General features: G+C 40.4%; 2 protein-coding genes across 4 annotated transcripts in view; both read right to left on the bottom strand.

Moving 5' to 3' along the window:
• Positions 1–14135, bottom strand: part of trim62.1 (tripartite motif containing 62, tandem duplicate 1) — a 35446-nt gene extending 21311 nt beyond the window's left edge. The window contains exons 1-2 of the mRNA XM_067586975.1: positions 14032–14135; positions 11741–12294 (exon numbers count right to left, since the gene is read on the bottom strand). Of these exons, the coding sequence (XP_067443076.1) occupies positions 11741–12148 (408 nt within the window). The 5' untranslated portion in view covers positions 12149–12294; positions 14032–14135. The remainder of the gene's footprint in view (positions 1–11740; positions 12295–14031) is intronic.
• A 1088-nt stretch (positions 14136–15223) lies between these two features.
• tnfrsf1b (tumor necrosis factor receptor superfamily, member 1B) lies at positions 15224–23336 on the bottom strand. Of its 3 annotated transcripts, none has more exons than XM_067586976.1 (9): positions 21867–23336; positions 20258–20360; positions 18021–18146; positions 17747–17911; positions 16744–16837; positions 16454–16666; positions 16268–16341; positions 16020–16075; positions 15224–15934 (listed from the first exon to the last, which is right to left on the bottom strand). In XM_067586976.1, the coding sequence occupies exons 1-9, from the start codon at positions 21915–21917 to the stop codon at positions 15413–15415; spliced, it is 1404 nt and encodes a 467-aa protein (XP_067443077.1). In that variant the 5' UTR covers positions 21918–23336; the 3' UTR covers positions 15224–15412. The 3 variants fall into 3 exon arrangements, with proteins under 3 accessions (XP_067443077.1, XP_067443078.1, XP_067443079.1); XM_067586977.1 differs by having other exon boundaries at positions 16268–16357; positions 16473–16666; XM_067586978.1 differs by having other exon boundaries at positions 16268–16351; positions 16473–16666.
• Between the last annotated feature and the right edge of the window lie 1082 nt (positions 23337–24418).

Here is a 24418-nt window from a genome sequence, read left to right as displayed (position 1 = left end):
ATCTGACCAAATAAAGTCTGCGTCTGCTTCTCTTTCACTCAGTCCCCCTGACGTCAAATAAATATTTGGGATGTATGCCTCTTTTGTCAAGTCACACTGTAAAATAACAAGACTGTTTTTCCAGACAGTGTTTTGGCAATACAGGTCTATAAATTTTAAGTACAGCCTCCAGTCAGGTCTGCATGTTACTGAATCTCCTGATGATTTCCAATGATCTGCATATTGTAGACTGGATCCTCATATTAAAAACTAATTTCAGGTAATGCTGTTTAAAGTTAATGCATGTCTTGTTTGCATAATATTGAGCAGCTGCAACCAACGCATGTCTTCATCGAGGTTCCCCAAACTTTATATATTAATATCAGTTTTTCAGGAACACACTATCTTTGTTTTACGACTAAATTATTACTTAGTGCAAACAAGTAATAGTGCAACAGTACTGTGTAAACAAGATACAGAAAATACCAAATAAATGATTAATAAATAAATCTAAGTAACTACCACAGTAGAGAGAGCCAAATATGTCCTCCCTTTAGTCTGGCTGAAGCAAGTGAAACAGACTTGCTTCAGCCAGACATTGTTTGCATAGAGGGGTTCTTTCATTGGGCGCTGTAATAATTAAAGGGTTTTTTGTCCATATAGTCAGATAAATGTGTAACTGCTGCTGTAACTGGAAAATAAAATCTGAGCAGCTAATCACTTTTCAAATCGTTCAACAACTTTCAGCTCCGATTAGACCCAAAGATGCTAGAGTTGATGAATTTTATATGAATTTATTCACATTTTTACGGTCCAGCACAGAAGTAGATACAATTCGGCTAAAGGAGCGGCGGCCGTCCTTTCACTACTGGAGGTCTGTTGAAACAGCTCAGAATTTCCAGGATTATCAGACACTGTGTGAATGGGTAATGTATTACGTGGCGCTGGAGATGACATGTTGGAAATTGTGTATCCATTTGATGAACTATGTGTCATTTAGGCTGCACTTCCTGTTGCCTGTTAACAATACTACATAAGTGAAATATTAATGCAGCGATACATTTATCAGAAGGCAATGGACATTTCAACATTTTCATGAATATTGCACATTGCATGTAGGAGATAACTATCACACAGCCAAAACCAATTAAAACCAGCTGGTTACTCAGCTGAGTCTCAGCTGGTTAAACCTCTGTTCTATGTCCTCATCACTTTGTGTTTCAAATAAGTTCAACTCACAATTTAGTTGTTGTTTTTTCTTGACATCTTTTTCTGTTTCTGTTGTTAGACAACTGAACTATCATATAATAGTGAGGTGGTGCACTGGTGCGTTACTGCACTGAGATGTTGATTAAACCGGTATTTTATGATAGAAAAGTCACCTGGCACAATCAACACAACCACACCTCAGTTGTCCTCTTAACTAACTAACTCACAACCCTTTTTTTGCTTTTGCGACGTGTTTCCCTGTCTACACTAAAACACGGTGTCAGTGCTTTCAGATTCATCCACTCTGGAGACTATTTTCAAATTGCTTTTTATTTTTGGGAACTCAGAAATGTCAGCTTAGTGTGGACAAAAGGCCAAAGCAGGAAAAAATTTGGCTGTTTTAGCGTTAGTAAACGTTCTCTGAGACCCTGTTTACATTTTGTTTTAAAATGCATCTCGAGCGATTGGATCACAAGTGGACAACGTTTAATACAAGTTTAAACAACCACCAAGACACATTGTGATCCGATCGCTCAAACCACTTGCTGAGTTGGTCTGAGAAGCATTTGACCAAATGTCTTTTGTAACATAAATGCTAATGTGTCCTGATGCGTTCCTGACTAGGAAGTAACAGGGGAATACATCATCAAAGGATGTGGTGGTTGTTTTGGTGACAGCGCGCCAACGCCAAACGTTCGAGAAGACCATCCATGTGTATTATTTCTTGAAACATTTTTGTTTTCGTACCTAGCTCATGCGAAACAAATATGGTGCTTGTCTGGCTAAAGACTGACGTAATAACTGTGCGCGGGGCCCTTGGACCTTCTAGCGGAAGTGACGTAGGCACTAACGAAATCTAAAAACAAATGGTCAGCTGGACACCTTAGAGATGCACGATAGACACAGGCGTGAACGGCGATGTGTCTCGGCTGTCAACTTGTGTTCAGATCACCGAAACGCATTTTAAAACCAAGTGTAATCAGCCTCTTAAAGACCAATCAACACTCGCAAGCATCTCTGCCTCTCTCTAATCCATAACATCTTTTTAATGAAACTCTTTTTATATACGCCACTGAGAAATATGTTAGATGAAGTGAAATGAGTTTTTGAAAGCATAACGTGTTGCAGAAAAAAAAATGTAATGACTTTCAATAGAGGAGTTGGGAGTTTTCTGTCACTACAATATATTAGACTCCTGATAAAAGGGATGTTCTTACTTGACTCTTCATGATTAAAGCTGCAACACTTTTCACAGTGCTCTGAACCATCTGACAGCTTACACTTTTAATGCTTGAGGAATTCTCACTTGTTTTACAGCTGCAGTTATTGTAAGTCAAAGCAGATAAGAGCTTCTGCTAAATGCCTGAACTGTACACAGCTGCTAAAGCAGGAAACCTCGCTAATGTGCAAACTACAGCTGTGTCTCAAATCAGGGGCTGTATCCTTTAAAGACTACATTTGAAGATCGAATGCGTCACAGCGGTGCAACCAAGCCAATCCCGTTTCGAAAGCTCCTTAAAATGTTGCTGAAAAATGCGGCTATCTTTTCACGAATTCTGAGGATTTTGCACCAACAGGCAGCGATATGGCGAGATTTTGAGCCAGGCTAAGCTGTCACTTTATTTAGTTTTAATATTTTTTCCGGGCGAGAAAAAAAAACCATTTAGATTCCTAATATGTGGTCAGTTTATCCAAATAACGCCTATTTGGAAATTTGCTCCGATGTTTTCGGAGATGTGAGAAGACGCCGCTGGCCGGGTGAGACCAGGCAGTCACCTCAGCTGTTAGTAATCCGACTCCTGAGATGATTGGCCGGTCAATGTCCGTCGTCATCCAGGGGAAAACATGATCCCATGAACTGATATGTGCAGTTCTTTGGTGATTTACTGCCAGCTCTGATGTCTCTGTAGCATTTTGATATATGATATAATTCCTTTTGGAAGATAAATGTTGGTCTCACAGATGAAATCTAACAATTGTAGCTTCCACATCAGTTTGTCTGAATGTAAAGCTGACTGTTAGCTGACTTTTGGGCTCTATATGTACAGATACACCACATTTCAATAAAAATAAATGTATTAAAATGGGAGGATGTGCTTCTTGAGCTCATGAAGGAGGACGTGAGGTTGCAGAGAGATGCAGAGGATAGTAGAGCAGAGAGAGAACGGACAAGCCCTTCTCTCTACTCCAGAGATCAGTTGAAAAATAAAAAACACTGAATGAATGAATTAAAATAAAGTAATTGTTAAATACATTGTTTATTTCATTTACAACGGTCTTTACAACTATTTACAACATAAATAAAGTACATAAGAAGTGGAATAATAGGGTGTCTACAGGTCCTTAAAAAGTCTTACAGTAAATTCAATTTCTATAAATATTAGACCTTAGAAAATGTGTTTTTGTGTATTTTGGTTCAGCTGAGCAGAGAGTCTCTGGTGGTGCTGCTGGACCTGGATGGGCTACCACAACAATAAAATTAAAATTTCTGGCTTCATTTCTACTAGCTGTGTCTCGATTGTCAACTGCAGCTGTCAAGGTTGCTAGGCGACAGGAGTGGCACTTTGTGACGCAAGGGTAAGGGCGGGCAAAAATTACGCAAATAGGAAATCCACCGCAGACCAGACCAGTCTCATTTAACAACATTCAAGTCCGACCTTACAGTTTATGGAGGACACGCCTTTGTAGACCATGTCGTTTGAAAGACGCAGCCCCTGAATTGAGAAGCAGCTTATAGGAAGCAGGGTGAGGACACACAATACAGCTGGCTGCTCCTCACTGATTAACCTGACCCTTGACCTAAATGCATTATGGGAAATAAACAACCTCTAAGAATACCTGACCTGAGAAATCAGAACTGGCTGTACATCACATCAACAAGCATTTAGGTGTTATGGAGGTTAAATTGCTAATAAGGATACAAGTTATTATACAGGTCATACCAGGGTAGTCATGCAGAATTTAGTGACTTATTCACTTTTATCTTGTTTTTTTTCCCTATTCAACAGATAATCACTAAAACCGATTATTTAACAAGCTTTTTTTCCCCTTACAACTCTGATAATTACACAAGAACTATTGTTTAATTTGACCCTTAACCCTGCACATAAAACTGAAACTGAGAATGTGAAAGTGTTCCCAGCACCTGCCCTGCTGGCCTATCAGTCACCGCCTATCCCTCTGCACCTGGATTGTGACGAGAACCACGGGTTTGATAAGTAAACAGAGATACAGCTCGATATTCTCTCTCTCTCTCTCTCTCTCTTTCTCTAACTAAGGGGGAGGGCGGTCAGATCTGAGCCTGGCTGATTTGGAAGCTGAAATGAGCAGGACTCCTATCAGCAGCAGGTCTAATTAAATCATCTGCAGCAAATCACAGACACAGGGAATTACAAGAGATTACAGCCTGGTTCGGCCCTGCCCAGACCCCCGAGAACAATGGCCTGTAATCTGTCTTAATTCCCCAGCTAATCAAGCAACGCAGGGCTCAGAGTCTCATGGCTGCGGCGGCGGGGTGCAGCGGTTCACAGCTGTCCAGATATCAAAGTGGCACAGACAAAACTAAAAGGCAGAAAAGTCTGAATTATAACTGCTCTGTGGTCATTCAACATTCACGGATTTTTTTAATATTTACCGAAATCTGCAACGGTCTCTGCCTAAAACCCGTCTTCCTCAAATTCTCATTTCATATTCATCGCTTTTTACGGGCTGCTCTATGTATTAAGGAGTTAAAGAAAAAAGTTTTGTACAACACCTTTCACTGCCTGGTCTTTTATTTAATTAAGTCTTCATAGCGGTGTCACTAGCGTGCAGGCTGCTTTCCCTGCCTCACATTAGGGGGCCAAGAGCTCAACATTAAGCCTCACTTTAAGCCGCAAAACTTAAAGGACAGCACTTCCCCTTTCATTCACTAAGATGACCAGGAAATCCCTCCTCTCCCCTCTCTCTCTGGCCTGTAAGACCAGTTGCAGCACGCGGAGCACTCCCGTGACCTGCGGGTTTAACTGGCTGACAGGTACATGTCCAACTACTGATGTCGCTACAATAGATTCAACTGAAATGAATCATCAAAATACAGTGCGTGTAGGAGCTTGTGTACTTCTGTGGAAAAGGATCACAGACCACACCTCCCCAGAAGACTCTATTTCTTGAGGCTGTATAATGTTGCAATGCAAATATATACTCAGTCTCCAGTTTATTCAACATGTAATCCAAACTAATACAGTCTAACAGCGCTGCAATAAATCTTAATGAATGTGACAAAATTCAGTTGAAACCATTTGACTGAGGTGGTAATGCATCATTGAGGATAGACTAAATATTAGAAACACTCACTGTCTGTATTATGCAATACAATTCAACCGCACCCCAAACTGCAGCCTCCCAGATGACAATTAAGTTTAATCAACACTTCTTTCTCAGTTTCAACAATAACTGAACATTTTAACCTCTGTGAAGGTTGAATTTGTACGACCAATTCTAAAAGTGTCTTAAGTTGCGACGCTTTTGGGAAACAGTTGTTAATCACGAAGAGATTTGTAAAATGGATTTTACGACCGTTTTTACGATATTCAAGATACCTGAAGATACTTTTGGGAAACAGGACCGTAGTCTTTTTGTATCTATAGTGTGCATCTCTTAAACATTTTTTCGCCTGCATGTTTCTTAGAAAATTGAAAAACAGACTCCTCGGCGCAGGAGGCTGACATAAACATTTCTAACGCACAACAGATGTACCGACATCTGACTCATTTAAGTTAAGCGCGGGCCTAAGTAATCATCTTAACAAGACTAAATATTTTGTGTGATGGACGCTGCTCCGGCTTTACTTTCTCCAGTCGATGCAGCCGTTTATCTGCTAATCTAACGACAGCATGGGCTGAAGTAAACATGCAGCATGCCTCGAGCATCATCAGTGGTATGAGTAATGAGTGCAGTATGAGCTACCGCCTCTCTCTGGATGAGGACGTTATGCCAGCACTCCTCTAATGGAACATGACTGTTGTTTCTTTCCCGTGGCTCCACTTCCGCATGAATGCTGCCTCTCTGCCACACCACCCTGAGTGACCGCCAAGCTGTACAAACTCATTTGTTTGGGATGGGTTGGGTGGTGTTGGGAAATAAGATGGATGGGAGGCTGGGAACGATGTTCCTCATAAAACCTGGTTGCCAAAAATGATCTGTGGCGTTTAATAAAGCGCATACCTCAGACGCAAGGAGAAGATTTCTGAGAGAGAAGATGGCACAGGAGAGAGAGAGAGAGAAAAAAAAAAAAGGAGAGACCGAGAAAGAGAGAAAGAGATGGAGCTGCTGGAGAAAAGGAGAGCAGACTGAGGTAAGCCACAGGGGAGATGGCAGCCGTGGGTGCCCTTGAAATTGCCTGACTCATTACTGCAGCAGCACGGTCATGCGTGGTGATGGTAGACTCACAGAGCGCTCTCGGCCGGGCTCTGACAGTCGGGAGAGTGAACGACAGCCCTGTTTTTAAAACCGTCAGAGGAAAGCTTCAGAGGCTGGCATGCTCATCCTCCCCTTTTCAAAACACCATACTTCATTACAGAGAGGCAGATTGGAAAAACACTAATGCATTTTCATAATTAACCCCTGTGTTTGTGGTCTGATAAGGAAAGAATAATTAGGTATAACAATGGTGTTAATAGAGGACAGCGTGCAGTTGCATCTGGACACTTTGAACGATAGGCGTGTGTGGGTGACTCAACACCACAGTAATCATTTAGTTCTTCAGCAGTGTGGGCTTCAGACTGCAGGCCAGCGTCACTGCACAGCTGCTATTCATCTTTCACATACCATCTGCAGTATCTATAGTCTCTGGAACAAAGTTAAGTCCCTAAATATGCATGAATAAACAGGGTCTGCAGTATTATAGCCCTCCTTCCCTTCTTATCTGGTCTTACACCGCTGTCAAGTAGAGCGTAAAGATGTCTCTAGGGCATATAGACAGCAGGAAGAGCCCTGCAATACTGTGGTCACACACAGCCCCCTGACAGTCTCGATCATCGCAATTAACGCGCCGTGGCTGCTGCGGCTCCCGCTTTGTCCACCGCAGGAGTTGACTGCCAACTTTAGGCCAAAGTGGTGTGATAATAAGTGCACAGCTTCGTCCAGCTCCAATCAGGATTACAGCGATCCAGCCAATCTCCATTTAAGATGCTGCCAGCGCTCCGAGTGTAGCATGACTGAGGGAGGCGACTGTTATCTCATCACCATTAACTATGTTGCCTAAAATAAAGGCATTATTTCCCAGAACATAAAGCACATACTTTAAAGGGTGAAGGATGTGGCTCAGTAGATAACAATGTCTGGCTTTGACCTCATTTAATGAGTTCAAAGTAAGACTGAAAAAGTAAAAAAAAAATTTCCCGACAAAAAACAGCGGATGAAGTGAATCATTTGCTTGATGCGTATTAAGAATTTGATTGCGCTTCAGTTGAAAGTTTCGTTTCTCAAGAAGTTTGAAATTATTTTGCATTGAGAGGGTTTTTTTTTTGTACGTTAGGTTTAAATTGTGTTTAATGCCATCCAGTATGATCGGTGGAATAAACCCCCTTCTAATCATAATGCGTTTGTTCTGTAGATTCTCCGCTCCCTGAAGCAAACGGCCAAGCCGCAGACAAATCCTCCTCGATCCTACCTTAATATCCTTTATGTTGTGAAATATGCGCGAGCAAGTAATTATGTGTTGGCTGAATTTTTGCCAGATGTGTGTGCGTCACCATGCAACGGTCGGGTGCTGGATGTGTTTGAGCGTTACAGATTTGGCCGCAGGAGCGTTTACGGGGATGCAAATCAGCAGGAGGTAAAGCTCTCGATGCAGCAACAAGACTCAGGGCCTGAGGTCAGTGGAGTGACATGCCAGGCTAAGGAGATTACAGCCTGCTACAGACCAACCAAAGGCTGCCCTTGTCAATGGCCACCAGCCAGCCAAACACACTGTCAACACATAGTTAAGGCGGTGGTGGCATGACATAACAGAAGTCTGTCATATTTCTGAACCCTGTGGGAATCTAGTCCGTTTGAGAATAGAAAATCAAAGGCTTTGGATACTGAAATGCGTGGTAACAGTGAGTCAAAGCTTATGTAAAATATAAGCCACGAATGCTTTCACATTGTAAAATTGTGAATTCTACTCTTCCTGATGAAATGTTTCACCAAAGTTAGTCTTTATTTCTTCAGCAAGTCTTGTTGAGATCAAGATCTCTTTTGCAAGAGAGACCCCGAGAAAAATAGAGAAACCTAAGAAGAAATTCTGACAATTTGGCCAAAACACAGCGCTTCTGAGTCATGACAGACCATGTTTTAATGTTTCTGTATTTCATCATGGTGGCCCATTAGAGGCGTTGGTTCAGGCGGCTCAGTTTTAAATAAGCGTCTACTGCAGATGTTGAAACTTCACTGTCATCCTTGTAGCGCTGATTATGAAACAAACTAACCCGTGTTCTGCTGTCTGAGGATAAAAAGGATAACAACAGGGAGGTGGAGGAGGCTCCTCTATTGGGCGATGAGGTGAGAAGATGACATGACCTAAAAGCAAACACTGCTGGGAAAATTGGAGCATAATAGCGAACCGTTATTACTCAGACATTATTTTTTTTTGGTCACAGACTATTAGGCAATTTAAACCAAACCGCAGAAGTTATCCTTCTACTTTTTGTGAACTGAAAAAGAGTCATAATTTTCAAGAATCTCACGGATGATTAGCAATATCACGTTAACAGAGGCAAACAAGAGAACAAGATTTAAAGCAGACCCAGTTAAAGCCAATCCTGAGTGCCATGTGCCAAACTGTCAAACAATTCGATACAAAGAGGCCAAGCTTTGGCTCTCGACCTACCAAATCCTTTCCTCCTCATCTACAAACTTTCCCACCCTAGAAAAACACTCAGGTTCATTTTAAAGATGCCATCAAGCTGGCAGTGCATGTGCCTCTCTGGCCTAGATGGTCACAACACTGGAGCTGATTGCAGTTGCACTTTAACACATCGTCACCATGTTATTGTTGGCACTTCAGTTAAGCATTGTCGAGCCTCGTGTTAAAAGGGAAGTTTGCGTCTGTGGGCACAGCTCTCACACATTTGTTCCTATCTGACACACAGCTCCTGTCTGCTCACTGGAAAGAAAAAAGGAACAATAATGAACCTTGTTCGAACAAGTGAGAGAATAAAGTTACAACAGACGCGTTCGTAAACATGAACTTTGTGATCTGAAATGACATAATAGAAAATAACTGTAACACCATCTGCAACCTTGTTCTGATGTTTTTCTTGTAAGGATAAGAAATTACGTAACAAACCCACAAACCCCACTTGTAGATCTTAAAAGGCGAGTACGCCAAGCTCATCATGGGACATGGTTGCTTCCAATGGGTCCCTCTGTGTACGCATACTGTACTCCCTTTCAGTATTGTAGATCTGGGAAGCCTCCAAAGCTCCTGCCAGAGTACAAAATGCCAGACTTCCGCCTTGAAAAGAGCTCCAAGCAAAGGGACAAGCTGCTGTCCAAGAAAAAAGAAACGTCTTGTGCTGGGCCTAATTACTTCTGCTCCAAGATTATACAGTTTTGACCTTTCTCAGGCTTCCAGCACAGAGCCTGATTGGAAATTAAGGAGGACACCATTGATGTTCACAGTGGTGTTAATTATATTTAATGCAGAACACAGAAGGGCACAGCTGCTCTATACCACCCACCAACCGCCTGACTATGTTTACATGCAATCTATTAATTTAATCTGTTGAACTTGTCTTTCATTCCAAGTTTTAATCCTTTATTCTCTCCTCACAAACACGTCAGTGGATTTAATTGGTGACTATTCAATTAAAACATTAAAGAAAATTTCTTGTAAAAGCCAATAAAAATTTACAGCAGTTGACTGATTTTCCATTTAATCTCATTTGTTCATGTTAGTCTTGTTAGTCACTTATTGGTTAGTCCGAACCAATAAGTGAGTAACATATCTGTTCTGTGAATTAATGTCTAGTCGACATAAAAGCTGCAGTAGCGGCTGCTTTGTTTTTCATGATGATCTAAGAAATATCTCGATTTAAGAGTTCTTATCATTGTAAATTGACTTGCATGTATATAATCTCATCCAAACTTGTTGCTATTTTTGAGGCTGTTTTTCCTGTTGCCATATTTCTGGCTCTGGCATATGAAGACAATGTCCCTTAGCCTAAATCCATCTTACAAAGCTCTGATTGATTCAGCCACCAGGGAGCACGACACTAACCAATTTGAATCACTGAAAAATCTGAGATGCCAGCAGCCTCCAAGGTCTGCAACCAGGCCAGTGGATGTTAAGGCTGGGCGATAACATTAAATGTAAGGATGTTTTTTTGGCTATTTATAGTGTCGTTCAAAAAAAATAAATGACAAAAATGAATGTCAATCATCAGTTTTGTCTCACTTCTTCTCCGTCAGATGTTCGAATCAGTTGCGGTCTCTATATAAAACCTGCTCACTGACTGTGATGCAGAATGAACTTGCCAGTATCAAAGATACACTTTGAGACGGATATAAGAGGTCTCTGCAACAAGGACATAAGATAATAAAGTTGCATGTGTTTTTAAAGAGTCATTTAAAAAAAATGTACGATACAGTAAAGATGATAGCAAAATCAAAGTTACGAATCATCAAAACTGTGAAACCAGAATCTCAGATAACATTACTGTGACATCCGATGTGGCCTTTGTTGTGGTCTGAGCTGCACTGACAATGATGAGTATAAACCCCCCCAAAGATTCAGTGGCACAGTTGAGTGTTAACCATCAACACTTTTCTTATCAGAAAGCTCCCTCGTCTACCAAGAAAATTGGAAACCAAATGTTGTTTTTTTTCTTCTATGTTACATACAACAGATGTGAACATCTCCATTGGTAACAGCAGACACAAGAAACAAGACAGACGATATAAAATTAGACAGGAATGTGTTTCTGTGCGTACTGGAACGAAGGAGGAACAGGATTAGGAGCTTTGTTTCACAGTTATTGGATTTTAGCTCTGTGGGAATGGAATTATCCAAACACTGAGAGGAAAGTAAACACTGAACCATTCCTGCTAATGTGGAAAATATGACTCATTGTGAATACATAGGACACATTAAAATAAGCTTCATAAGAAGTTTGTATCATCAAAGTCTCTGTCAAGAAATATTCTTATAATCGATCATTGAGGGATTTCTTTTACATCTGCTCATGCTCTTGAGTTCCTTGCTGAGTCAGGATCTCTTTACTCAAACAAACCACGTTTCTCATTTGTATAAAACATAATTTAAACACTTGGATGTTTTGTCTATGTGATAAATGATGTGAAGGAACTTTACAGAAGCTGGACATAAGATGCTCATGAGCAAAGAATTAAACCCCATCAGTGGAGCCGCTCCGTGGCAGTAGAGGACTGAGGCTGAGCTGTCTGGGCAGCTCGCACGGGGTGAACGAGTGCAACTGGCTGAGTGTGATGCCTGGTGCTGATGGGCTTTAAGAAAATGTCAGCCTCACCCTTGCTAATGAGCTGTCAAAGTGTGTGTGCTAGAACTGACCTGTATCTCCTCGTAAGCCTCGTCAATGGTGGTCACTTGGTGCTGCTCGTGTAGCGCTGGTTCGTCACAGAAAAAGCACACAAGGCTTTTGTCGGTGAGGCAGAAGAGCTTGACCTTCTCGTGGTCCTTGCAGGGATAGGAGCTCCTCTGGGCGTTAAGGATGGCGTCCAGCGGGAAGGCCGAGTAGCGCTCCACAATGTTGGATAACTTGAGGCTCGGCGAGAGGAGAGGATCGGTGAAGGTCCTGCGGCACTCAGGGCAGTCCCGCGCTCCGTGAGGCTCCTGTCTGCTCCAATGCTCGGTGATACACTTTCGGCAGAAGTAGTGCTCGCAGCCAAAGCTGACCGGGTCCTGGTAAATGCTGAGGCAGATGGAACAGAGGAGCTCGTCCTTCAGACAGCAAGCCATTTGCAAAGACGGAGACTGAGCGGCATCTACGAGGGCAGTGCTTTGGAGCTGAGTGTACTTGGTTTAATCTTCAGCTGAGTGGTTCACTGCCATGTGGGAGTTGACTGACAAAACTCAGGAATCTTGGAACTTCACCTTTATTGTCTCTGTTAAAATATATTAAATAACAACAATGAGATGTCAGTAATCTGTGATTAGAAAGTACCATCACCCCTGCATGATCTAATACATTTATAACAAAGAAATCATTGACAGCGGCAAATTCTTTGGTTATACATTAACACAATGATCTCCAATGTGTGCCCATTTTCCTTACAGTCTTCCTCACAGAGATTTCCGTGAGCTGTCATACAGCTAACAATTTATTATCGATTCATTTGTCAATTATTTTCTTGATTTATCAATTAGTTGTTTGGTATATAAAATGGCAGAAAATGACAAAAAATGTTCATCAGTTTCCCAGAACCTAAGCTGACGTCCTCAAATGTCTATTTTTTTCCCTGACCAACAGTCTACAATGCAAAGATATTCAATTTACTGTCATAGAGGACTAAAGAAACCAGAACATGTTCACAGTTAAGAAGCTGGAATCAGAAATTTAGATTTTCTTAAAAATGACTCAAAACCATGAATCGATTGAAAAAATAGTTAACAATTAATTTAATATGTAATTAATGGTCTAATGGTTGCAGCTCTAGTTTAATCGATAAATCAGTCAACAGAAATTTAATCAGCAACAATTTTGATAACTATATTTTTTAAGAAAAACATTCACAAGCTCCACAAATCTTAATGTCTGCTGGTTCTCTTTACCTTTTATGATAATATATTGAATATCTTTTGGTGTTGAACTGTTGGTCAAAAGAATCAAGTGATTTGAGGATGTCATCATGGGCAGTTTTCACTATTATTATTAGTCTTTATTAAACAAGGACCATGCATAAAAAACATTCATCTCAAAATGAGAAGAGATGATTTATGCCAGATTTAGCTATTACCTAATTTCCATCAATTTCCATCATTACCTTCTAACATTTTATACACCCAACCACTAATCAATTCAGAAAATAATCATCAGATTAACGATTAATGAAAATGATTGTTAGTTGCAGCCCTATTTGAAAGCACTATTGCTCGGGGAACACTTGTGCTATTGATCAAATCACCTTAAAAACAAGCACAAACTTAAAGATGACAGAGTAAAGAACCTGCAAAACGTCCCATGTTGCTCTTCTAACCTTTAAAAATTAAACTCCATTTTAATGCCATTTCATTTAGCTATCACCAGAGAACAGATGCAATCCAGTTCCGCTTTGCTTCCTCTACACCTGCAAAAACACCTGCACACGTTCGAGATGCTTTTTTTTTTTTATCAAAACACATCTCAACCTTGCTGCATCCCTTTTTACACCCTCATTGTGGAGGATCTTTTCATTTCCAGAGCTGACAGTCTGCACCAACCAACAGGCAAACACCTGCAGCAGTATTATCTCCGGTGCTGTCTTCCAACATGCTTTCCTTTTAAATTCCCCTTTCAGGAGAGTTTCAGCAGCCCGGACTGAGCTGTCTAAATCTTCCTATCAACCACAAACTATCGAGTCAACATCTACAGATTAGCGTGCATGCTATTTAATTGGCTTGCTCCACCTTGCTTGCTAGCTGGATTTGTAAACATAACCGACCAGAACCACGACACCAGCAGCCACAGTGGGAGGATGAGAGGGGACAGACACACACAAAAAAGGGGGCAAAACACTAATTTCATATGCTAAACATTAAAACAGGTGAATTCGGGGTAGGCATATGAATCGTAAAGGTATCTTCATATGACAATTAATAATCTAAGGAAAGGATAAAACGGAGAAAAAAATCCTTCAACTCACCAGTGACTCTGCGGCGACATCAGCGGCTCCAGAGCAAGTCTCTTCCAGGAAGGAGAGCAACACACAGCGGCAACAGACGAAACCAATTGTTTTGAACGATGGGGGGGGGGGTTTATCGAAAGCAAAAATGTTTACAGGATAACAGCAGTCCGTCTATGGATACGATGTGAGAAGAATTTGAGTCAATCAATATTTGATGTATTGTTTTAAGTGATTTTTTTTAGTGAATACGAGACGTAAAAAATAAAATAAAATTTGGAAGTTGTGTCCCCCTCTAATAATGGAATGACTCAGATCCCCCCCCCAGCTCTCCCCCGCTCTCCCGGTTTTCCTTGCATCGCTGTTTTGCTACATTGATTGCAACAAACAAACACACCAAAATACACCGATTGCAACTTAATCCGTATGTGAAACTGTTTAACTTGAAAACAAGTGTAGGAGTTGCCATCAACATGGACTGTCACTGTTCAAAGAGACGTCTTTACGAGCCGAGCGACAGCGGTGGTCAGAGGCTGCAGTGTCTGCTTTCAACCAGCAGGTGTCAGGTCAGGAGCGTCCGCAGAAAACTCCCCAGTATTTCCAGTTTACATGCGGTGAGCAAATATTCATGACATACACCCATTAAACTAATCACTCACTCATCCATCTGACGGAGCTTCCTTACAAGAATTATGGGAAAATCACAGGTTTTTTTTTTTTTTTTTTACCAATTTAACACATGTAGTTCAGTTTAATCATCATGAGGAGAACTGAAACCAGTTGTATGTTCTATCAGGAAGGGGGAAAAAGGCCTGAATTATAAAGTGGGGGTGTGGAGTTTAATCAAAGATGTTTTTGAGTTGCATTATGGGAATTGTAGGATCTAGCATAGCTAGAGCTTGAGCCATACTGGAGACTAAAAGTAAGGATATCTGGGGCTCTGCTGCACCAGTTCTGACCATTCTTTTGTTTAACATGTCTCTTTTGAGTCCACTAACTTCATAAAAGTGCAATACTAAATTGCTGGAGTTTTCCTTTCATAAAAGGTCTATAGTTTTTGTGTATTTTGTCTTTAAAATGACGTGTACATGTATGACACCAATTTAGAGTCACATAGGCTACATGTTTTGTATGTAACTTACGCAGTACTTTTTTTGCCCCCCATCCCCCACAGGTCCTTTTAAAATTTATAACAACTCGATATCAGTGAAAATACAATATTCACATGTTTATTTACACAGTACTATTTATACATATAAACACACAAAGTGGAGGTTGATCTGTCATTTCGTTAGTATGTTTCTTGTCATGAAACATACAACACTTACAAGTGCTTTTGTCAGTCAGAAATATTATTTTAAATGTTGTATCATTATAGAAAGAAGGTGTTGATGCAGGCGACTCATGTACTGTAACTAGTGCTCTCCTGCACTGACATCAGCGACTGCTTGCCGGCTTCTTGCTGTGGGATACATGAGCACTCTTCTTCCTCTCCAAAGGGGAGTTTAGGGTCTGTCTGCATGACGCATGAGTCTGTGGGTATGACGGATGGTGTCTTGCTAGACCCGTTTCCAATGTGGAAAGTGATGTTGACGTTGACTTGGGGACTGGGGGTCACAGGGCTGATGATCTGCGGGCTTGTGGACTGAAAGGAGGACTCTGTTGGGATACTGGGCTGCGGTGTGATAGGCTCAGTGTTGGACATTAAGGTCATGGGCTCCGACAGAGCAGAGTAAGGATTGTCAAGGGCTAGGGTGGATTGCAAAGGGCTGATAGACTCGTGGCTGCTGCAGCCATCTGTTCTGGTTAAAGTGTCAGTATTGCTGCTACACTGACTGAGGTCATTGCCGGCTTCCACTTTCTCCAGCAGACACTGTTGTTCTGCCGTGGTAACTGTGAATGAAGTCAGCTGAGTTTGATTGATCTGCAGTTAAAAGAAGTGAAAAGTTAAATTCTCAGTATTTTATATGGCAACAACTACTGTACACTCAGAAAACAGGACAACTCACTTCATCACCACTTTGACAGTTTCCGTTTGCATCTACTTTAGGAAATCTTGCTGTGTCTAGGAAAAAAAGCAGATTGAACATGCATAAATGGTGAGTAATGCAGTCATGACAACAATATCAGTTGCTGATATAGACACTTTTTATCGTCATTATGACTCCTTATAATCAAATTGAGATGTTGATGTAATCATAGCTTTTCCAAAAAAACAAGAACATGATTAATGCACTTTTTTGTAGGCTACATTTACCTTTATTCCAGATTGCTTTACGAATGCGCAGCCCAATAATGATGATAATCAAAAGGAAAATGATCACAGTGACACTGATGATGACTGCAACTAACAGATAAACAGACACAACACAGTGGCAGAAAGAAATACATGTCAAAACACTGATTAGAGCTCACATATTTCTTATTATGACTGCTTAGAAACACCAAATCGGTTGCTGTACCCAGTTTATTGTCAGTTTCTGTACTTGGGGATGGGCTTTTTGTTGGGTAGGACATATCAGTTGTCGTCATCCCTGGACTTGCAGTTGTGTACGCAGGCTCACTTGTTGAGGTCTGAGGCTGTGTGCTGGCCCCCGATTCACACACTGTGTCTGAGGTAGTGTTGCCTGTTTGGACAACAGCCCTCCCATGACAGCTGGAGAGAAACACAGAGAGAGGTGAAATATCTGCACTCCAAACAGCTGAATACAGGTATGTCCGCACTTCACTCACTTTGTATGAGGCCGACAGGGGTCCGTGTAGGAGACTGTGTCAGAGAACGTCCCGGCAGGGCACGGTTCACACTTCACATCGTTGTCTGCTTTCCCTGAAAACCAGATTTTTACTTACATTTCACTACTGCATCATATTTAGTTTTAACTTAATGATACACACTGTAACATGGCATATTTTGGATTAGCCTAATACATAAGTTTGATAGTGTACGTGGTTTTTATTTAATATGCCAGATTTGACACTGTAAATTTGATTGTATGTTTATTACAGAAATATAGAAATATTGATTGACCTTTGCAACATGAATACACTCACCGAACACTTTATTAGGAACATCTGTGTAATCTAATGTAATGCAATAGAGCAACTCTGCCGTAAATTCTACTTTTATGAAGCTTATACATTTTCAGGGTTTTTTGACATTGTCGGAAAGGTGATAATTCTACTTTATGTTTATTATTGAGGTCGTAGTGCGTGGCGGTGGTGTACTGGGGTGCATTACATTGAAAACTGTTCCTAATATTTTGTCCACCCTGTTAATATACATGAGGGGGGTCAAACTGTAATTACTTTGTTGACACGTGTAATTTTCAATAAATATAGGGCCCCCCTCGAAAACAAGATGGCGGATATTAACAATTTTAAATACAATAGGTCTGCAATTAACAATTATTTTCATTATTGATTAATCTGCAGATTATTTTCTTTATGAATTGTCTTGTCTATAAAATGTCAAAAAAAAAATAGTGAAATATGGCAGTTATCATTTCTTTGAGTCCAAAATTCAAAGATATTCAGTATTCATTTAATGTGTCATATATGACACATTAAAGTTTAAAATCCCCACATCCAAGAAGTTGCAACCAGCAAAAGTAACGATTATTATTATTGTTATTATAGTGAAGAAGATACGTTTCCGGGCATCTACTAGTCATTGACTGTATGTATCAATGAACATGGTGAAATGTGGTGAAATGGTGAAAAATAGTAGATGCTGCACCTGACACAGAGACTCCAAAACCGGCATTGCATACAGTGTACTTCTGACATTCGCTGCATTGTTCATTGCTTTCATCAAATCCCATGAGGCAATACATCCCAGGCTGGCACACACAGTTGGAATTTGCAGTAGAGGAGCAATTCTGGGCTGGCTGCAGACCTTTTACTGGTTATACACAGAAAAGTATAGTTCGATTGCAGGGGCAGTGATGTGTAAAAACAATAAATAAAAGCTGCATTTTTATAACATAGAGATTTAAAGTGCAGCTACTGACTTGTTTTGCATTTGGAACAGGAGAAGCATTTTTCACTATAGTTCCAGTCCGTGATGTACTGGCCCTTTGGACATGATTCACACTCAGTCTCTTCAGTTTCAGAGCACGGCTTTTTCAGTCGCTGTCCTGTTATAAAAAGATACATGAATAAATCCATGTTAGTCACTTTTAATGCATTTCATAATAGCATATAGTCAACTATAATAATCCACTAGAAACACAAACAATTCAATACATTTCAGTATTACTAAAATATACTACTTGGTGCTTACCTCACTCTATAGTACAGGAGTATAGTACATACACAATAATACACAATTATACAAAACAATTAACTCAAAACTGAGTGGGAGAGAAACAGTAAGCAGGCACATGAGATCAAGTTATTGCTTGAGCACACCAGGAATTTTTACAGCCCAAATCGTTATAAGAAGATTGGGAAGGGGTGGGGATGACATCTGATTAAAAAGCTTTAAAAAGGAAACTCACATGGGACCATGTCTACACTAATGCGGGCAACGTGTCTGCATTTCTGCTCTTCATGAGCTCCAACTTTGCATGTTGCACTGCTGGCCACCCCAAGATCACTGATGTCGCAGCAGGTGCTTTTTAAAACCAAAACACTTTCGTCTGTACTTTTCATCTCTGTTCAGAGTCTGGAGAGTGGTGCATTTTTAAACATTTTAAAACCAAAAACACAAGAGCAAAAGTGGTTTATCTGCTCTAATGCAAGCTGCGATTGTTACCATGTCTGATATACCTACAGTAGCAACTGAGCATTAGCCTCAACACCAAGGAGCACAACATAAACCATGTACCATGTTCTATTAGGCTACAGTTTGTGTTAAAAAAAAGGCCACTTCACGACTAGCACATCCACTCAGTAGTATTTGCCCACTGTATGAAGGCTGACCCTGGAAGCTACCAGAGTTTAGGGTGACATCCAGGTCACTCCCAGTCAGGGTTAGCTGAGATAGCGGTATGTTTGCCAAACAAATCCTCATATTAAAAGCCTTTCTTGTGTAACATTTAAAGTGAAACATACAGTTTCAAAATTCGAACAAGTTTATAAGCAGCCAAACAAGATTATGTTGTAACAAAATGTCAGTCAGATCTTAGTTGTCAACGTCACACTACATAGTAGCATTGTCAATGAACTCATGGAGTTAACATTTAATTAGAGAGTTAAAGGACCAATGTGTAGGATTTAGTGGCATCTAGTGGTGAGGTTGCAGATTGCAACCAACTGATAACCTCTCCCCTCCCCTTCTCCTTCCAAGTATGTAGGCGAACCTACAGTGGCCTCGAAACTCATGAAAAATGCAAAAGGCCCTCTCTAGAACCAGTGTTTGGTTTGTCCATTCTAGGCTACTGTAGAAACATGGCGGTGCAACATGGAGGGCTCCATAGAAGAGGACCTGCTCCCTATGTAGGTATAAAGGGCTCATTCTAAGGCAACGAAAACACGATTCTTATTTTCAGGTGATTATATACTAATCAAAACATACTTATGAATATTCCCCGAATCCTACACACTGGTACTTTAACTACAGCTGATCAGCTGAAATGTCAAACCTGCTTTTCTCTACCTCTGTCCGAAAAATATTACAAAAATTACTAAGGATTTTGAGCCACCATTGCCATTGTTAATTACATATGTGCCATGTGAGAATGAAACATTTGACAAACGTAGCAACAGTAATTGAACAGTGTATAGTGAACTGTACTGAGTGAGACATTTTACAGTTCAAAAATAAACTTGTCAGCGCTATGATAGAAAAACATGTAATGATAACACTGTTTCTAACTACCTCTAATCTATTTTGGTATTTCTGTGGTGCATTTTCTCTTATACTGTCAAATATACCGATACTGATACAGTATATATCTGCTCAGACGATATAATAGCCCGGCCAATTTATCAGTCTAGCTCTACTTTAAAGTAGTAATTTTTCTAAAGTGAATAGTGTGCATAGTAAGCTCAGGGTGGCATCACATTTCTTGTCTCATGAGCCAAGGAAATAGCAGCTGAAAAATGTCTTTAGCTACAGTAAGTGTTATAATCTTCTTTCACACCTCCACGCCCAAGCTTTTACCAACTTGTGTCAAGACTTGTGCCACCAAATTTTTTTTTTTTACTGTGTATGGAGTCAGCTTTGTCTTTCAGTACATTATGCACCTGAGTGTTGGTATGAGTGGGTGTCATCTAAGAAACTTTAAAAATTGTTAGATCTTACCAGGGGGGCACTTCTTGCAACACAGGTGAGAATATTCTGGCACATACTCTCTTACCGAGTCGTTACACTTTCCATCTGGCCCTCGATAGGGCACAGACCAAACCTAATGGGAAAGAAAGAATATACTGAAGGGCAACTCATCTTCTGCTGTCCAGATGAGGGATTGAAAACATTACAGTCTTTTCTCGTAACCCACTGGTATACATGAACCTCATTAAAACGGCTGCAGTTTCAAGGTAAATTGAGTCATTTTGATATGAGTTACATGGAAAATATTTGCATCCCACTTTTGTTACAGTCAGACACGCTCCTTTGAAATGCACTTTCTCTGAGGTAAACCAAAAATCTACAACTCCATCAATCAGTCAGTAAATGTAGTAATTTTAAAGTCAACAGTTTAGTCATTAACTTACAAAGGAAAACAGATAAGTTGACCAGTGACTGATAAAGTGTTTTTGCTTGGTTAAACAGAAGCTTGAAATAGTACCGGGCTACCCACACCTGAGCCCACTTTTTCGCTTCTGGTAATGCTGCTGGCCTGAGCTGCAGACACAGTCAAACAGGTACCTATTGTTCTGAATTTGAGGAGGCATATCACCTTTATCTCTCCTCTCTGTGGGGCCCTCCAAAATCCTTGGACTCGGGGCACTGCACACATGCATCAATGCAGTAATTCACGCACAACCTCTCTCTTTCTCTCTCAATACAGCTCGCACACAGTATTGGTGTGCTGGAGGAAGTCATGACAAAGTGTGATTCACACACCTGTCCTGCGCTAAAGACGTGAAACCAGTTCACCGCAGTGCCCTCCAATGACAAGCAAAAGTTAAAATATGCTGACAGCAGCAGGTTATTTCTCGAATTACAGGAAACAGAGGCGGCAACCCAGAAGCCCTCGGCTCAGGAGCGCACAGTGTGACCACTGGTAGCACGGGGTGTGACGATGAAGACAAGCTTCTGTGAAAACTTCATGTTCTTAATTACCGGCAGTATGTCACAGAGAACATTCTGTTGTTTCCTTTTTCTCTTGGCTGTATGCCCAAACAAACTCACCATTTTCAAGAGAAATTCACAGTAATACTGGAAGTAAAAATCATTTCCTGACTGGCTTTAACAGTGAGATATTCACCTTGAAACTGCATTAGATGCCAAACAACTGAAACCAAATATTCATACAGGTCCATCACACCACAACTATGTGTTAAATCTTTTTCTACTGTAATGTATCATTTTTACACTAAGGACTAAACTGATATTGATGTAGAAAAGAACATTTTTAAGAAGCGTTTTACAAGAAATGAGAAATTCCTGTTTTGGCTCCATGCCAGGGTACAAAGATAGCCGGACTATGAAAAACATGTATAAAAGCGAGGAAAAAACTTTCAACTATATGACACAAAAATCATTTAACACATTTTTAAATGCTGATTTTGAATGTACCTTATAGTTGTAATGTTTAACTTTACACTCACTCGTGACATTGTTTAACCTCACACAAGTGTATATTATCTCTGAGCAGTGCGTCGGTCACACCCGCTGATATCCAACCTGTCCGATGTCCCGAGCAACACCATGCATAACAGACTCACAGTCAACACACAGGGCTTACCTTGGTAACGTGGACATTCAGCAGAACCAGTAGTACCAGTATGTCCTTCATTGCTTCTTTATAGCAAATTGTAGAATGTAGAGAATAAAGTTACCAGCGTGTGAACTGTACTGTTCATTTTACAAAGGCGGGCCGGCAGTCTGTGCAAGACAGGAGCAATTTCCTTGAACTGAGCCGAGTGCTTGGAGGAGGAGGAAGGAAACAAGCGAGCAGTCTCTAACCCACATTTACTCATCTGCTGCGAATAACCAGTATGAGGTTTAGATGAGGTTCAAATCCGATGCTGTATTTCCACATGTTAGACAGCTGATACTGTATAAACAACAGAAAAATACTATAAATGTATTTTTGGTTGACTTGTAGCTAATTAGAGGAAAGAACAGTGCCTGTGAAGTGTGAAACCCCCTTGGAAATTTTCATGCTTTCCAACTTTGAATCAAAGGGGATTTAATGTGGCTTTTGACAGTGGTCAACAAAATGACACATAAATAACAAAGTGAAAACAGATCTCTACAAAGTGATCTACCAATTACAAACTAATTACAAATGTAAAATACAAAATACTTGCACAGGTACTCAACACCGTCAATAGAACAAGCCAGTCATCTCTGGTGTTGCCAACTGGTTTTTAGAAGTCATGTTATTAATTAAATTGAGATCACCTGTGTGTTATCAAAGGGTTTCAGTCTGGAAACCTGGTCTCAGCATTTCAGTCTTTAGTAGAAATGTAAAGACCCTACATGACTAGAAGTTATCCCCTATGTTTTGCTCATAAATTAACTTAAAAAAGTATGGAAGCTGTGTAGAAAATTGAAACCATGTGAAAATGAGCTATTTCTACCTGCTGCCCTCCGTATGTTTATTTGATTTGGGTGATTTGGTGGGAAATATACAGCGCCGGCTTTGTCACAAAATGAAGCCATTTCCAAAGCAGGATGTAGATTTTCTCTTGTTTATATGCTGACAGGCCCACGCATAATGTAGTCCCAGAGTGTCCTCTGTAACAATACTTGTTTTAGTTACAACAGGATTTGAATCATAAAGATAACGAAATCATTTACTCAGTGCGTAGTTAAAATGAATTGATCTGTGCCTGTTTCTGTGCAGTGGCAGGATATTGTGTCAGTCAGTTACACAACTACAGTCTTTTTGTTTTGTTTCACATTTACCTTAATGATTACAGTAACAAGTACCTCCTCTAGGTGCAAAAGTACATCTCTCTCTGACAGCTAGATTTTGTCACTGAAGCTTACAACTTCATCCCCGACCTTAATCTCCCGGTGGAGACGCGGGAATGAAATCATACAAATGTGAAAGAAAATTTTTTACCGTTCTGTAGTCTAAACATGGCTTCTCATTATTCAGTGTCGGTACTGTACTGATATTGTGCCCACTTTAGTGCCCCTATGCCTCACTTTTCTTCCTGTCTGAGAGATTGACATTTCAGAATAAAGTTTCCCCTCCCACATCCTTAACATGTCTGTACATAATGTACAGCAGTCACAGCTCTGACTGTAGTCCATTGTCGTCCTGTCATGGTTTGTCTTTACAGTGTCATTCTGAGGTCATTCTAATCACAGTATTAACTGTGAACTATTTTAACCACACAAGTCCATGTTTGAGCCAATTTACTGCAGATATCTTTTACCGTCCTTTGCTGCTGAGTAATTTACAAAGTGCAGCATAATGTCAGATTTTTAAATGAGACTGATTTACATATGGACACAAATGACCTGCTTTTGATGTGGACTTTTCAAATCAAATTTTCAATCAGTCTATTATCTGAAAACAGCAAGAGCACATATGATGACACAGTGATGGCTTATCCGTGTCAAGCAAGTTTCAAATCCTGTGTAGATTTCCACATTGTGTGAAGAAGAAACCAATGACAACACTTCTATCAGCCTCTGATATCTGCTGAGTCCACAGTGAATTACATGTTACTTACAAAGATCTGTAGGAGCTTTAAGCTGACTTGAATCACTGCAACAAAGCGTCATAATGGCCGTCTAATGAAAGTGAGCAGAGCATAAAAAACAAGCAAAAAAGAAGGAGAAGATTTGAAGATATAAAAGACCACAACAGTCTGTGATAAAAGTCACATGTAGTATCTTAAAGCCTCATTGAACACCAGACTTTTCTCACCAAGCCCACATCAGCTCTAAGATAACTATCAACAGACTGTCTGCTGGATGAAAAGTAAACCAGAAAAAAAAAAAGCTGCTTGTAGTACGTAAAAGTATTACTGCTCAAACACAATACAGGACAACCGAAACTAAAACAAAACCGTAGATATTGTTGTTGTTTTCATTCCACTGATTGTTCTAAACACACCCTAATACACTGTTTTGATACTACTTCAATGTCAGTGTGCAAACGATACAAACTGGAAAAACCATAGTGTCATAGGTGGGATCACTACAGTATTTGACATTAAGCAAAAGTGGTTGTGGTTTCCTGTGAATTGCAACCTCTGTACAGTACATACGTTGTAGCCTTTGCTGCTGCAGTTGTTCACAGTCCTGCAGTAAGGAAGTATCAGAGGAAGTTAA

The sequence above is a fragment of the Thunnus thynnus genome, chromosome 4 (assembly GCF_963924715.1).
Source record: "Thunnus thynnus chromosome 4, fThuThy2.1, whole genome shotgun sequence".
Classification (NCBI taxonomy): domain Eukaryota; kingdom Metazoa; phylum Chordata; class Actinopteri; order Scombriformes; family Scombridae; genus Thunnus; species Thunnus thynnus.
The sequence above is the reverse complement of the archived record's forward strand: the minus strand, read 5'-3'. Positions and strand labels throughout refer to the sequence as shown.